This window comes from Pezoporus flaviventris, unplaced genomic scaffold (assembly GCF_033815535.1).
Source record: "Pezoporus flaviventris isolate CSIRO_AGI_PZ_B2104156 unplaced genomic scaffold, CSIRO_AGI_Pfla_v1 ptg000107l, whole genome shotgun sequence".
NCBI classification, from domain to species: Eukaryota; Metazoa; Chordata; class Aves; order Psittaciformes; family Psittacidae; genus Pezoporus; species Pezoporus flaviventris.
Window position 1 is genome coordinate 216,757 of NW_026892655.1, and position 14,981 is coordinate 231,737.

General features: G+C 47.7%; 1 protein-coding gene across 1 annotated transcript; it reads right to left on the minus strand.

Annotated features, from left to right (window-relative positions):
* Positions 1–1,983: 1,983 nt before the first annotated feature.
* LOC133281691 (keratin, type I cytoskeletal 19) lies at positions 1,984–7,393 on the minus strand. The gene is made up of 8 exons (XM_061477471.1): positions 6,744–7,393; positions 5,023–5,105; positions 4,549–4,705; positions 4,158–4,319; positions 3,911–4,036; positions 3,568–3,788; positions 2,771–2,799; positions 1,984–2,276 (listed from the first exon to the last, which is right to left on the minus strand). The coding sequence occupies exons 1-8, from the start codon at positions 7,188–7,190 to the stop codon at positions 2,239–2,241; spliced, it is 1,263 nt and encodes a 420-aa protein (XP_061333455.1). The 5' UTR covers positions 7,191–7,393; the 3' UTR covers positions 1,984–2,238.
* Between the last annotated feature and the right edge of the window lie 7,588 nt (positions 7,394–14,981).

A 14,981-nucleotide genomic window follows, 5' to 3' on the forward strand; every position in this document is an offset into this window, starting at 1 on the left:
TTGCACTCTGGGTGTTCGTATAAGGTTTTCCCATTTGCAGCTGGATGACACAGGAAATCTGCACCATCATCTCCCGCTCTGCCTGGGTTTGTCCCCACAACTTGCTCTCAGGGAATGGGATTTGTTATGTTTAAAAACCAGACCTGGACTTGTTTGTTCTTTCATCTGGGAGGGATTCCAGGTCTGACCGTTGTAGGGAATCAACTTATAGGGAATAAACTTGGTATGAAGCATTGGTTAGCAAGCTGTCAGCACTCCGGACCAGCCTGCGCTGAAGTGTCCATGCACAAGAGTTTTTTTCTCCTTGCTCTCCCGAAGGCATCACCATGTAAGTGGGTGATCTTCTGAGGAGCCACTTGCATCTCGTGCATGCCAGCACTCCTGCCTCTGCTCCCTTCTGATCCTGCTTGTTTCCACCAGAGCACCTTGGGCCCCCTGTTCTTCCCATCTTGTCCTCTTCTCTCTGTGTCTTTGCTGATCCCTACTTTTGGTGACTGTTCTTCTCTCCTGTCACAGTTTTTCCCTGTCACAGCACAGCCACTGCCTCATGTCCTCATGCTGGATTTCCAGAGCCTGAGCTGGGATTGTCCATGTCACTGCTTGACGGCTGATGTTGACAGGTCACCTGAGTCACCACTGAATCAACCCAAGCCCCAGCACCTCCCCACTGAAGAGAATTGCCCAACCCGGATAGAGCAGGTCCACAGCTTCAGGTGTTCCTTCCCTCCCAAAGCTCCTTTTGGCTGTAAGGTACATCTAGTTAGGAGCAAGGGTGCTATAATTATTCCCTTCCCTGTCTGAGGAGAGAAGAGCTGAAGGATTTGATGGTGTCTTCCTGAAACAGAGGCAATGAGATGTCCCACTCTGGGGAGTTGTGCTGTTGGGGTCTTCTCAGTCTGGGCATGTTGGTGTTCAGTGTCACCCCTGGCTGAGGAGCTGTGTGACAGGGGAGGCACAATGGGAGAGGCCACAGCCATGGTTTTCTTTTAGCACAAACCCTAAAAAGTTTCCCTGGCTGGGAGCTTAGTGGTGGCAATGCGGTTAGTGACTTCTGGGGTCCTGAACTGAGAGTTCTGGGGACGGAGAGAGCTGGGCTTGTTCAGCCTGGGGAAGAGAAGGCTCTGGGGAGACCTGAGAGCAGCTCCAGTGCCTAAAGGGGCTGCAGGAAACCTGGAGAGGGGCTTTGGACAAGGGCCTGTAGGGACAGGCCAAGGGGAATGGCTTGAACCTGCCCGAGGGGAGACTGAGCTGAGCTCTTAGGCAGAAGCTCTTCCCTGTGAGGGTGCTGAAGCAGTGGCACAGGGTGCCCAGAGAAGCTGTGGCTGCCCCATCCCTGGCAGTGCTCAAGGCCAGGTTGGACACAGGGGCTTGGAACAAGCTGCTCCAGTGGAAGTTGTCCCTGCCTGTGGCAGGGGTTGGAGCTGGATGAGCTTTGAGGTCCCTTCCAACCCAAACCAGGCTGGGATTCTGGGGTTCTGTGAAAAGTGATCACATTTAGAAATTCAGCTCAGATAATATATAATATCCTCTCAGTGGTGAGAGCGAAGGTGGCTAAAATTGATACTGAAGGTTTGTTACCCCGGTGTGAACTCAGACAGTGAGTGAAGTCTCTCACTGTTTCTGCAGGAGTTATTTTCAAGTCATTTTAACAGCTTCGCGTTTCCCCCTAACAAAACATCTCCCAGCTCTTGCTTCTTAACCAGAATCACTGGACACCTCAGGGCTGCTCTGCAGAGTGCACAGCTGCTGCTGGTAGGAGCTGAGCTCACTTTTCTGTCCCCCACTCTGAGGAGCTGAGGGTTTCATTTCCTCCCTATTCAGAGCTCCCACCAGCAAGAGGGGCTGGAAGACATTGGAGATGGAGCTCCAGCCACTGTGAACATGAAGCTCTTGGGGAGGCTGGCTGGCTGTTTACTGCCTGATGAAAGCCAAACTTCAGGAATAATACCTTCAGGAACAATTATTGTATAACCCCAGAGAAGCTAAGATTGCGGAAAAAGGTCATCTTTATTAGAGTAGATACAGCAGTTCAGTACAGGAAAGATCTAGAAGTAATTGAAAAGCTAACCCAAATCACAAACTAATCACCACTACGTGATCAATCTACCAAAACTTAGTGTGGCCAAGAATTCTCTGTGCTTTCAGACAGTAATTTCCAGCAGTGCAGAATGATTCCTCCGTTTCAATTCCCCTGTGGTGTCTGCTTTTTCTCACTTTGAGGGTGACATCTGGAGGATTTCAGAGCTGTTTTCTATCTGCCAGCTTGTCTCTTTTGTCTACATTAATAGGAAGAGAAAGAACAGTGATTACTTCGGTGTAACACACAGACACTGCAGTGGGCACTGAGCTTAGTTTACGTCTCATCTCTCATTCCCGTATCTCAGAAGCTTCTTCATAGCATCGATTTGAATCACGCATCACCTTTACAATATAGCAGACCTTTAAAAGCTCAAGGCAAGTTTGACTTGCGTGTTCATACAGTTCCCCTGAGCTGGCCAAGCTTAAATCTCTTGTACCCTTTCATGTGGGGGAATGATTAACCCTTTTGGGCTTTACTTGATGTTTCCTGTAGCATAGTCAGAGATTGTTTTCAGATGTGTAACATCTTTTAAGGACTGAAATTTGCTAAATTCTGCCCAGAGTCATAATTTGTTACTTATCAGATCTTTTTTTTTGTGACACAAATCAGTGCAGCAGCCCAGTCTCTATAATGGACACAACTACCATAATGTACAATGTAAAGGTTTCCTGAAAGAGCAGGGATTCTTACCAGCAATTCCAGAAGAGGAGCCAAACATCCTGTAGAACACAGAGAGAACAGTTGAAATGAAACACATCAAATGCTGCCTGGGATGAGGCTGCACGAAAGCACATTCTCTACAATCAATCAGGCACATTTTGTATATGGACAGTAAAGGGAGGGTCATCTCCGTGCTCTCCCTTTCAGCTCAGGAGAGAGCATGGTTGTAGGAAATGTATCTTTTAACAACTGCAGTGGGAAAAGAAAATTATGGAAAAGAAGGAAGAGAGGAAATAAAAATCTTTCAACTCCTCCTTTTTGTTCCAGGCTATGAGATATTTTCCTCCTTGAGCTTTCTGGGAACTGGCAGTAAGTGGGTTCCCATGTGGGAGGTGCACTCCATGGCTGGCTGCAATGGCTTGTTTGCCTTCCCTTGAGAGTATCCTCTTCCATACAGATTACTCTGAGGCAAGAGCTATTTAACTGGTAACGGGAAGTTTATGGGAACTTGGTGTTGATCCTTCTGCTCTGTAAAACATTACTGGCTGCACTGTTTCCTGACTGTCAAGCAGACAATTCCGAGTTCCCACTCTAACTGTTAGTTGCATTTAACCTCTAGTGCTGCTTGTCAGTTTGCCTTTTTGTTTAGCAGCTCTTTGAGGAGCTCAGTGTGAATGGGAGTCGTAACATTTCTAGCTCCACCGTGGTCCAGAAAAACTGTAGAAGCCCAGGACTGTTGCAGGTTGCATTTGCTGTGGTGCTGTGGCTAAGGAGCACCATGGCATGGGGCTAAACAGACAGGTTTTCTGCAGTGAGCAGTTACTTACTGGGACTCCTGGCCTTCCAGGAGCTGTCGATAAGTAGCAATCTCTTGCTCAAGGCGAGTCTTGATATCCATGAGGATCTTGTACTCGCTGTTCTGGCGCTCCATGTCCCCTCGGAGCTCAGCCAGCTGCGCCTCGACAGTGCCGATGAGGCCCTGGATCTGCGCGAGCTGGGCGCTGTATCGCCCCTCCGTGTCTGCCAGGGTGCTCTCCAGAGCCGCTTTCTGCGTGCAGGGGGGTGGAGGGAGACCACAAAAAGGTTGCAGGCAGGTTCAGGACTGTGCGGAGGGAGGGGAATAGGTACCCTCCCAGGGGGGATGCCCATGCAGCGTGGGTTGTAACGTACCATGCTGAGCTGGGACTGAAGTTCTATCTCCAGTCCTTGGAGGGTGCGACGCAGGTCAGTGACTTCAGACTGGCTACTCTGAAGTTGCTCAGTGTTGATAGCGACTTCGCGGTTCAGCTCCTCAGTCTGAAACAGAGAACCCATTACAGGAGAAATGTGGGGCCTCCAAGCAGAGGCCCTAAGGCTTTCACAGCAGTTTTGTTCCCTGGATTGTTTTGGTATTTGTACAGTGGGGAGATTTTTCTACCTTGCTGTGGAACCAGGCCTCAGCATCCTTCCTGTTCTTCTCAGCCATGACTTCGTACTGGTCTCTCATGTCAGCCAGGATCTTGGACAGGTCAATGCCTGGAGCAGAGTCCAGTTCAACGCTGACTTCGCCAGCTATTTGCCCTCCCAGGGCACTCATTTCCTGTGTGGACATGGCAAAGGAAGACAAAAGAGGGTACGATCATAAACTGAAAACATACGAACCCTCCATATTTTCTGACTGACTCCCCTTAAACACTTGCAAGGGGATCTTTAGTTTCCCAGTCTACACAGAACTCTTGCCTTCACTGTTGGAGAGCCCAGGACAATCCTGGGGGACTCCCCATTTAAACATGCTGCTTTTCTAATGTTACTTCCACACTTTTTCTTACCTCCTCGTGGTTCTTCTTGAGGTAGGCCAGCTCCTCCTTCAGGTTCTCGATCTGCAGCTCCAGGTCCGCCCTGGCCAGGGTCAGCTCATCCAGGACCCTGCGCAGGCCGTTGATGTCGGCCTCCACGCTCATGCGCAGAGCCTGCTCCGTCTCAAACCTCGACAAAGCAAAGCCAGGCTGCTGAGGTGAGCTGACTGAGCCAGCCCACCACCACAGGCATCACCTGCTGTAGGTGGTTCTGAGTTTATGGGGTTTGTGATGTAGCAAATGTTGCCCAGCATTAAACTTTTCTCCACGTATCTTACACGGTACCAAATTTTCCATGGTGGAGATGGTGCTTTAAGGCTGAACTTCCAAGGACTGGTTCAAACTCGTGCTCATACAGAGGTTTTATAGGCATTCCTTTCTCTTTCACAGCTACTGCCCTTTGGCTCAACACAGGTTTTTACTTTTTTCCTGTGAGAAATGACTCACTTGGTTTTGAAGTCGTCGGCAGCCAGCCTGGCATTGTCAATCTGCAGGACCATCCTTGCGTTGTCGATAGTGGCATCAAGGATCTACAAACAAAAGGAGTTCATTGCTGAGGCTGAAAACAACTGTGTGTGTTCTGCCCTGATGTGAAGATAGAAGAGTTAAGATCCTGGTTCACTTGCAGCTGCACCAAATAAAAGTGTATTTCATTTGGTCTCGGTAGGGAAATATCAATGATCTACAACAAATACATAGCACAGGTTTATCACCGCACTTGAGCCACGAGTGTTGGGTATGGGTACATCCTCTTCCTCTTATCTGGCATATGAAGAGGCTTTTAGCTACAAGTCCCGCAGTGAGACATAACCATGTGCTGTCTTAGATTGAGAGGATTTGGGTGAGCCTGGGGGTAGGACTGCAGCAAGAAAGCAGTTCCCTGCAGAGCTGCAGGGCAGCCAGGCCAGCAGACTCCTCCTAGCAGGATCTGTTCTCATGCCGTGTTTTCTTAGCAGTGGGAAGCGGTTACAAGGTCTGTATGGTTTTAAAACAAATGACATTTTGTGTATCATAAACTGTACGAGATCATGTTCCATTTGCCCAGTCTCTGAACACGTTTTTATTTCCTAGAGTATCCAGGACAGTGTTTATTGATTCTTCTAATGCCTCATGAAAGCCTCTACAGGAAATTTTGTTTATTTAGAGATAATCTCTGTTAATTCTTACCTTGAAATCGTGTCTGGTTTTGCCTGCCACTTTTAAAACTGAAAAAGTCACCCGCAAAACCATCAGGAGCAACATTTTCTCTCCCCTAACTAAGGGGAGTAAAAGACATAAGGAGAAAATCTCATTGCCAGTTCTGCCTGTCCCGTTAGCTCAGGTTTAAATTCAGTGCAGAATGTGAATGACTGAAGCAAGGAGAAAGTGTGGGAATGGTCATGACCTCCAGGCTGAGCTGGGAAAACTGAACCTCCAGTTTTCATTCATTTATTTATATAGCTTAATCAGCTGCTACCTCTGTTTTCCAGGGTGTGCATCATCTCCAAGTAATCTGTTATCGGGTACCCATGAGCTGTTGGGGCAAATCCTACATTTAGATGTGGGATTGATACTGCATGTCTGCCACTTCCTTCTTGCATAAGCTGCCTGTTTCAGCACCTATACTGCAATACTTCAGTTCCAAGCTTAAGGAAGTGAAGCGTGAAAGGAAAATAAATCTGTGATGATGAAATCTTGAGCCACTGTCTCCACATTTACAAAACTCCTTCACAGATTTGTATTGTTCCTGTTAAAGCAGTGTATGTGTGCCTCAGGTCCTTCAAGCTGTGTGGCATGTAGCAGCTTACAGAGGCAGGCAGGTTGCTGTCACTTTTGACTCTCTTTATATTGATCAGAATATATATGGCCATGTATCTATTCAGAGGTCATATACGTGTAGATGACCAGCAAGTGTGTATATGTGTGCATATATAAATATATAGATGCTTTTATCAGAGAATTAAGTACTAAGGCATCTCAGACTGACTGCTTTGCACATCCTCTTGGCTAATACTTGAAGAGTAGGTAATTCCATGCTGGTGATTTCCTTTCCTTGCCCCATCCCTGCATACTCATTTCATCTTCCTCTCCTTTCCAGACACCGCAGTGCCTTCTGGGTGTTCTCGGGTTTTTATGCTTCCCACTTAAGTGCAAATCTAAAATGATTTGAAATAAATACTAGCACCTACCTTGTCTCGAAGGTCTTCAATAGTGTTGTAATAGGCACTGTAGTCCCGAGCTGGGCCTGGGCCTTGTTTTTGGTACCAGTCTCGGATTTTAGTTTCAAGATCCGAGTTTGCCTCTTCCAGAGCTCGCACCTTCTCCAGGTAGGATGCGAGGCGCTCGTTCAGGCTTTGCATCGTTGCCTTTTCGTTGCCCGAGAGGAGGCCATCCACACCACCCAGACCTCCACCAAACCCACCACTGAAGCTGCTGCTGAAAGTACTTCCATATCCCCCTCCCAGGCTGCTCCCTAGGCCTGAAGAGACAAACCTAGCAGAAGAGACTGACACCCCCCGGCCTCCAGAGCCCCCGTGGATGCTGGGGGCCCTGAAGGAGCCTCCGAACCGGGTTGAGGAGATGCCAGGTCCCCCTGCCACTGAAGAGGAGAACTGCCTGAAGCTGTAACTGGCCATGGTAAGAAACAGCAAGGACCTGACCGAAGCCTCGGCTCCCACAGTCGGTGATCCTGCAGCAGGAGTGTCTCTGCTCCCCCACCACAGCTCTTTTATGCCTGCTACAATGGGAGTTGTCTCCAGAATGTGTTATCTGAGACCCATGGAATTTATCAGCCTTAAGCCTTCTGCCAGCAAGGCAACCCCTCTCATTGGTCAGCAGCAGTGCAGTGGGCTGTTTCATTCCCAAATACCTTCACATACAGGTGCTGATTCCCTCCCCCTGACTGCTGCCTCTTGAGGCAGAAGGTGGGGTTCAGAGCAGGTCCCCCCCCCCCACGAGGAGCATTCTTCAGTCTAGTTACAGTTTAGCCACATGAAGACAAAGGGCTGGGGTGCCCGTCCCGCTGCAGCCAGCGCCTACCCACAGCCAAGGCACACAAAGACTTTCTTCATGTGATCCCAGGAAAGAGGGAGTTAGTAATTGTTAGACTGATAACAGAGCTTGAAAGGAGCCCAAATGGTGAACAACGTGTGCAGACCTGGATAGAGCAGGTTCCCACCCCTCCGTTTTGCTTACTTCCCCTCAGAAAAACTCTTTCAGAAGTAACATCTTCACTCTTTCTTTTCTGCTCTTTGTTCCTTTGGTCTGACAGTAGAAGAGGGGGGCTGACAGACAGCATGCCTGGTCTGAAGGATCCTGGTTTTCCTCAGAGGAGCTCTTTGAAGAAGGAGGAAGTGAGCTGCCCTTCCTGCATGTGCAGCTTCAGGGAGGCACCAGAACCAGCAGAAGTTCTGCTACCAGCAAGTGTTCCCACTAAACAGAACTTAGAGGCACAGATGCATGAAGTGATGTTTCAATGAGGAATTCATTTAATACCAACAGAAAGAATTAAAGATAAGCCAAGTGAAATGAGTACTCTGTGCAGGGGCCTTTCTGCACCACCCATTACTGCTGTGCTCACTGTGTACAGAGAGAAATGTCCAACTGCAGGGCAAATACAGGGAGGGTAAAAGAACAAATACACAGACTGGAAGCTGGCCAAGGCACCTGCTCAGCACCCCCATTGGTCTGTATCTAATTCTGAGGCTGGAGCAGGAAGAGGAATTGTGCAGTGAGTCAGGCACACAATGTAGTACTTGATATATACAGTGTGTAAACCAAGCTCCGTGGGGCTGTGCAGCGTGGGCACAGTACAGCCCAGTGCTTTTCTTTCTGCAGAGGCTGTACAGCCTTTCCTAGGCGTACAGGAGCCCTTCAGTTTGTCATTCAGATCTCCTATAGATCTGAATGTCCTCCTCAGCCCTGGGTAGGAAAAACCAGCCCAGCAGGTAACTGTTCCAAGGCCTGTGCATAGGTGGAATAATAGCAGCAGACAGTTACAGTCTGCCTGCAGACAGGAGAGCTTCAGAAGACCAGGTATTTCATTGTTAAACATGAAATCCACAGTTGGAATATACCATGTGCTTTTCTTCACTGCACAGCCATGCGGGAAGCTTAAAGAACAGATACCAGCGTAGTCTGCTTCATCTCTTGCTTCAAGGAGAGAGGAACATCCTTCCCTCTTGGTACTCCGGCCTCACCTCCCATGTCAGGACCTCCAAGTAGTGTATTTTGGGCTTTGCAAAGTGAAATACACATGTAAGATGCTGCCTAATATTTTATGATCCAGTTCATGACAGCTGGGATCAGGAAGTGCTCTGCATTCCCTCTGATACCCCTGAGTGAAGGTGCAATAGCCTGCACTGTGAGAACACTGGCAGTGTGCTGCCAGCAGGTTGGGTTTGCTTCAACACATGGGTATAAAGCTCCCCCAGACTGAACTGTCATTCTTCATGGCAGCTTGGAAGTACACCTGGAAGTGTCAGGAGAGGAGCAGCTTGGGAGACACTGTCCAGTGGAGTTACTATTGAATCTCATTTGTACCACCAAACGTATCCTAAGCTTCCAGTATCAAATCAGTCTTTCAAGCAGCATTTTCACTAAAACTGCATCTAAATTTTCAGAAAGCTTTTGGTTTTCTTTTAACTTTCCATCTGTCTTTTACCTCCATGGCTGCATGTGCTTGTTTTGGTTTGGACTCTCTGGAGGTGATAACATAAACTTAAAAGCTTGGAAAAAGCCTTTAGTGTGGCAAAGTATTTGCTAAGAAAGAATGCGCTTTTGTCATTCCACGTAGCTCTTTTTTTCTCCCACTGCAATAAACCTAATTTATTACAGGGTCAGCTTTTCCCTAAAGAAAATACAAGGGATGGCTAAGAGAGGGAATTTCCTTTATCTGCATCTTATCAGAGGGAGATAAGCACATGAAGGAGAGACACATTTTTTTAAGGTAAAGTCATCCAGAAGGCTGGTGGAAGCAGCCCAGGGCCAAGCTCCTGCCTGAGGCCTGGTTCTGCATCTCCTTTGCCTGCTCTGTGTTACTTGTCACTGCTGCTCTGTCAGTGTTCACATTGTTTCAGGGTATTTTTATTCATTGTCCTGAAACCCGTTTTTTATTGTCCTTGAGTGACACTGGTGAATCCTTCACTCTTCTCACATCCTGCTCAATTTGCTTCTAGGGACCGCCAATGCACTTACAATAAATTGAACTCTCTGAACATTCTAACCTACTTTATCAGTGCCTGAGATTCCACAGATGCCTCTGTGGACGAATGAGCAAGGCCAGGTTATTGTTCTGAATTCGCCTTGGAAATCTTCAAGTGTTTATCCCTTCTGAGAATTCATTCTTTCTGCCTCTGCTTCCATCAGTGAAAATGGGCTTCTGGGCTCTTCTGTGTGCACATTCTCACTCTTCATCTCTTCTCTTGCTCACGAAAGCTTTGGCTGTCCCACCCTGCTGATCGGGTCATTTGCCTTCTTAAAGCGCCAGCTTCACACGCTTTGCTCTCCTCCTGAAGATCGTGGGCATGAAACCTTTGAATCACTTTAATTCAAACACAAAACTTTCTGTTTTTTTTTCTTTCAGCCTTGCTGTGAGCAGAACCAATGATAACAGTTTCTCTGCAGCTGGGACTAAAATAACGGTGTTGAATGTCAGCTGAAGCTACAATTCTTGGCTTTCTTGCTTTTATATCCCATCATTAATCTTTTTCATAATCCTCACAAGCCTCACGTTGCCATCTTTTCACTGTCTGTGCCAGCAGATCCAAAGACAAGAGTGTTGATGTGCTGCGAGGCAGGTCCCAGCACATGCAGCGGGCTGGGAGCAGTTGGAAGGAGGGGGTGCAGGGGCAGGGAGTAGCAGTGTTCTCTTCCTCAAAAATGCTACTTTTGCCAAGCAGAGGGAATGTGATTTGGTGAAGAGACATGCACGAGGTGCCCTGTGTCTGCAGTGAAAGGGATGAGAAGTGAGGTCCTGGAAGGGATCAGTATGAGGAAAACAGGCAACAAATCATAAAGAACTCAAAACACTTCAATAGCTGAGAGCAATGCAAATACTTAACTCCTTGAAGCTGGACATGGTGTGTGCTTTTGCAATACCTCAGTGTTGTCTCTGTTTCCCTAGAAACAGAAATACCTTTAAACTCTTGACTTCCCTCTTAATCCAGAACTATAATTGTAGTGCACATCAGGGGGTGAGGTACCTGAGCTAGGAAAGGAAGCAGATTTTCTTCTAGCAGGTTTAAAACTGGTGTGGGAAGAAAGGATCAGTTAAGACACCATGCTCAGATGAATGAAAGATAAGTCACTGGCTGTATTTTTATACTTCCTTTATGCTGTTATCTGGCTGGTACATCTCAACAAGGTATGATGGGGCTGGAAACTACTATTGAGTCCAAGGTCTAACTGCTGAGAGGCTGGGTTCCAAAAGTCAGGTTTCTGCAGGCAGCTCAACAGGCAGTGCCAAAAGCAAATAGACTGAACCTGTCCCTGGCTTCAGAGGAAGCAAGTCCGTGTTGGATGCTGGCTGGGCCAGCTGCAGGGCTGCCTGATTCACATGCAGGAGGGCCCCGGGGCGGGGGTTCCCATAGGCCACATGGAAAATTCCTGCTAAACAAAATATAATCCCAGACTTGCTAGAAACACAGAGCAGGCTGGATTCATACACAGAGAGATGAGCTGCTTTATTCTGTTTGTGTCTGTAAAGCATGTGGGGAGCACACTTGTGTTTTCATTATTTAGATCTATGGTTATGGGTTCATAGATTTGCATAGATTTGTATTCATATGCCCATGTGTTATTATTTCTTTTAATAATTTTATGAGAGCATATTTTGGTCATTGGGACAATCCACAGCTTCCAGTAAGGGAAGAGATTTTGCTGTGTGAGCATGAAACGTGAGAAATGAGGAGCTCTTTGTACCCTGCTGATGGATCCTCTCAGCTGGGCTGGGGCTCTGCTGATCCTGCAGTGGTTTCAGACTGGCTTTTGCTTGAGGGAAACTCTTAAGAGTCTCCAGATCTCTGTTAGGTTCAGTGAGAAAACCCAGCTCTGTTGCTCTATGAGAGCAAGTTGTGGAGCCACTGGTTCGAGGAGCTGCTGCCAGGGAGCTGTTTTAAACCAGCTTTTCTCCTGGTGACTGCCAGCTCACAGGAAACGTGTTCAGCAGCCCTGGGGTGTCAGCCCAGTGTGGTCCCACACCCCTGGGGACAGGAGGGGGGATTTCTAACTGTGCTGAACAGTCTGCTCTGTTTTCAAACAGGAGTAGCTTACAGGCAGTGTCACAGTCAGTGTGTTTTGGGTGCATTCCCTTCTTGGGCAGCCCTGGCACTGAGACCTGTGGTTTCCCAGCAGCCTCAGACACTTGGATTTAGCTTTAAATCTTTCTTTAAGCACAAAGTAAGGTCTGCGTTGGCTGCCTAGATGTTTGGGGCAGCCCATCACCCCCAAATCAAGCTGACTGGAATACCTGCTTAGTGCCTTTTCACTCTTTTCTAATGGGTTCATCTTTAATAACTGGTATAACCTCTCAAATTCTGCTGCCGTGATTCCTAAGAGCATTTTCAACAGAAAGGAAGCATCGGCATTTGTTTAAAATCTTTGTGTGGAATCACCATGAACTTTCTGGTGCTGCTGTAACTTCTGACAGTGTGACGTGGGGTTGTGGGAGAGAACTGAACTCACGGCAGAAACGTTGTGTGAATAAGGCTGTGAGCGCCTTTGATCCACAGCCTGGCTCCGGCTGCCAGGGCTGGAGAGTGTGCCAGGGGAAAGGTGTTCCCTGGAGCCAACCTTCGCACGGCAGCTCCGAGCGTGGGCTCCTAAATGTGGCTCATTAGGAGTAATTGCAGCCTCCATAAACTTCTCTTTAGGCAGCACTAAACCAGTCAGGGGAGTCAGCCCCTGCACTCTTGGAGCTGCACGTTCACTGTAGAGAGCATTTGCTCTTTGTTCACAGGGAGCGTTTGCTCTCGATGTCTGTCATAGGCTGAGAATACTTAAGAAATGTGGAGGTTTGTTGGGATGTTTTGTATTACATGGAACTTCATAGAAATGTCTTACTTGGAACACAGAAAGGGTTTTCCTACAGGAAGGTTTGTACTCGCTTAACTTCCTGCTGCTGTTTTCATGATGGTAGGCTGGTAACTGTGAGGAGTATCACAGAAGTAGCTTCCTCTCACCTGATTTTTCACCAGAAGCCCAGTCAATCAGATTCTGCTTCCATCCCTTGATGTGGGAGGTGCAGGGGGGACCCTGCCCTGCAAGGGCTGAGTGGAGTGGAGGAGCCTGGCCAGGCTGTGCCTGGGGGTACCATGTCCTTGGAGCCAGGAGTGCAGGAGACAAAGCTGCGAGACCCCGGAGCAGCAGGCTGCTGTGCCTGTCAGCCTTTGGAAACAGCAGCATTCCCGTGGGACTAGGTCCTGCATGGCCCCATCCAGCGTGAGCCCCTCAGAAAACTCAGTCCACTCATTTCAGGTTCTCGGTTTGGTTTCTTCTTTATTTCCCCCTGTCATCTTCATCAAACCTCCTGAAGTTGTTGCATTGTGCAGGTGGGGATGATTAATTTCCAGAATTAAGAAACTCAAACACACCCAAAGATTATAACGTCCACAACCTTTGGCAACAGTGACAGCACCAAGTGTCTGTATCTCCACAGTCCCCCCTACAGGCCTCCTTTTAAAACACAACAGCATTTAATTCAACTTCATCCTTAACAAACTCCTGCTCCTTGCCATGCTCCTGGCTGGCTGCACCAGGCCCTGTTGCTGCTAAATGAGTTGAAAAGGGACACAAAGCAAATTCAAGGCTAACTCAATGCATGAAAGGACAATCCAGGAGGTTTGGATGGAACCTGAGTTTACTGATTTCGCATGGAATTAACTCAAAACCTTCAGACAGAATTATGTGAAACGTGTATTTCCTTTTTCTTTTCCCTGTCCCTTGTAATGAGTTAATTTCTAATCTTTTTACTGTCCATTTGGTTTATTACCTCCTCTGGTGTCACAATGTTGGAAAACATATCAATTTTATTCTTATTTGAGCTGTTCAACTGCTTCCCAGGTCTGAGGCCTGAATTTAACTTTGAGACTGTTTTGAACAGTTTCTGTCCCAAATCCTGTGGTATGTTCTCTGTATTTGTCACTAGAGGATGCTGTGGGAACCGCCACACTCTGGCTGACTCAGCTTGCACTGCGTTCTCCTGTGGGGTTAGTCAGGGGAGCAGAACTGCATTCCCTGGTGTCAACGCTGCCAATGCAGACTGATTCCAGCTCACCCTGTCTTGTTGTGATGGGGTTTGATATTACAGTGAGCAGACTATGCCCTGGTAAGTCCTGACTGGTAACTCCACCAAGTAAAGCCAAAGGAAAGCCGGAGGCTGGTGTGCTTGGCTCGGCTCAGCCCAGCTCCTTTCTGGGATCAGAAATGTTCTTTCTATTCCAGCTATGGTCAGAGAAGCTATTTCATCCCACAGTCCATTCTAGCTGGCTGATGCTGAGGTTTAGGCCTGGGTTTTGAGGTAATCAGCACTGGTTGATACGAGAAGTAACATGGAGCATAAAGCAGAAGATGAGCCTCTGTTAGCTTGGTCAGAGCATGAGTCCTGCTGTGACTCACGGGAGAGGCATTTTTGCTTTGACTTTACAAATCTCCTTTGTTTTCTAGGGAAATAGTTTCTCTGACTCATCTCTCTTCACTGCTGTGCTGAAGATTCAGCTTTGGTTTGTAACATGTAGAGAGTTTGATGCCTTTTTAAATAAATTATCCAAGAAGGTGATGTTTTCCGTGACCTGAACCTGTTTGCAAACCCATGGGCAAGGGAAAAGCTATTGGGCAAAATAAAAACTTGCTTCTTGTGCTGCTCAGAGAACAACGAAGCTTGTGAGACCCACCCTGCGTTCCTGGGCAGCTGAGTCACTCACCCAGAGGTGGTGGACCCTGTTCAGCTGCTTTCTCCCACTGCAGATCAAAGGGTGAAACAGGGATTTGTGGGGTTTGAGTGGGATATTGCACCCATTTGTCTTCCCCTGCTGAGCCCAAAGAATGTCAATGTGTTACCGGAAGGGGAGCAGATTTAGTAGGAATGGTTGAGCCTTGCCTCTACCCTGCCACCCTCCAGCCATCCCGCCAGAGCACTAGAACCGTGGAGCTGGGTATACTGGCCTAGGCAGTAAGAGAACACAGTTCCTTTATTTTGAATCAGCAGATAAAAGACCTGAGCCCAGATCATCCGACATGTCAGGAGGAATCATCCTAACACTGGAACTTAGTGTTATAAGGAGAGCTTCTTTCTTCCACTCATCGCCCATTTCCTGAACAAATCCTTTGCTTTTATTGAACAAGTTTAGGAAGAGCCCTCGTCTGGAAGCTGCCAGGAGAGGACTGATTCCTCCTTCAGTGACCCAAGTGAAAATGGTTTTGATATGACA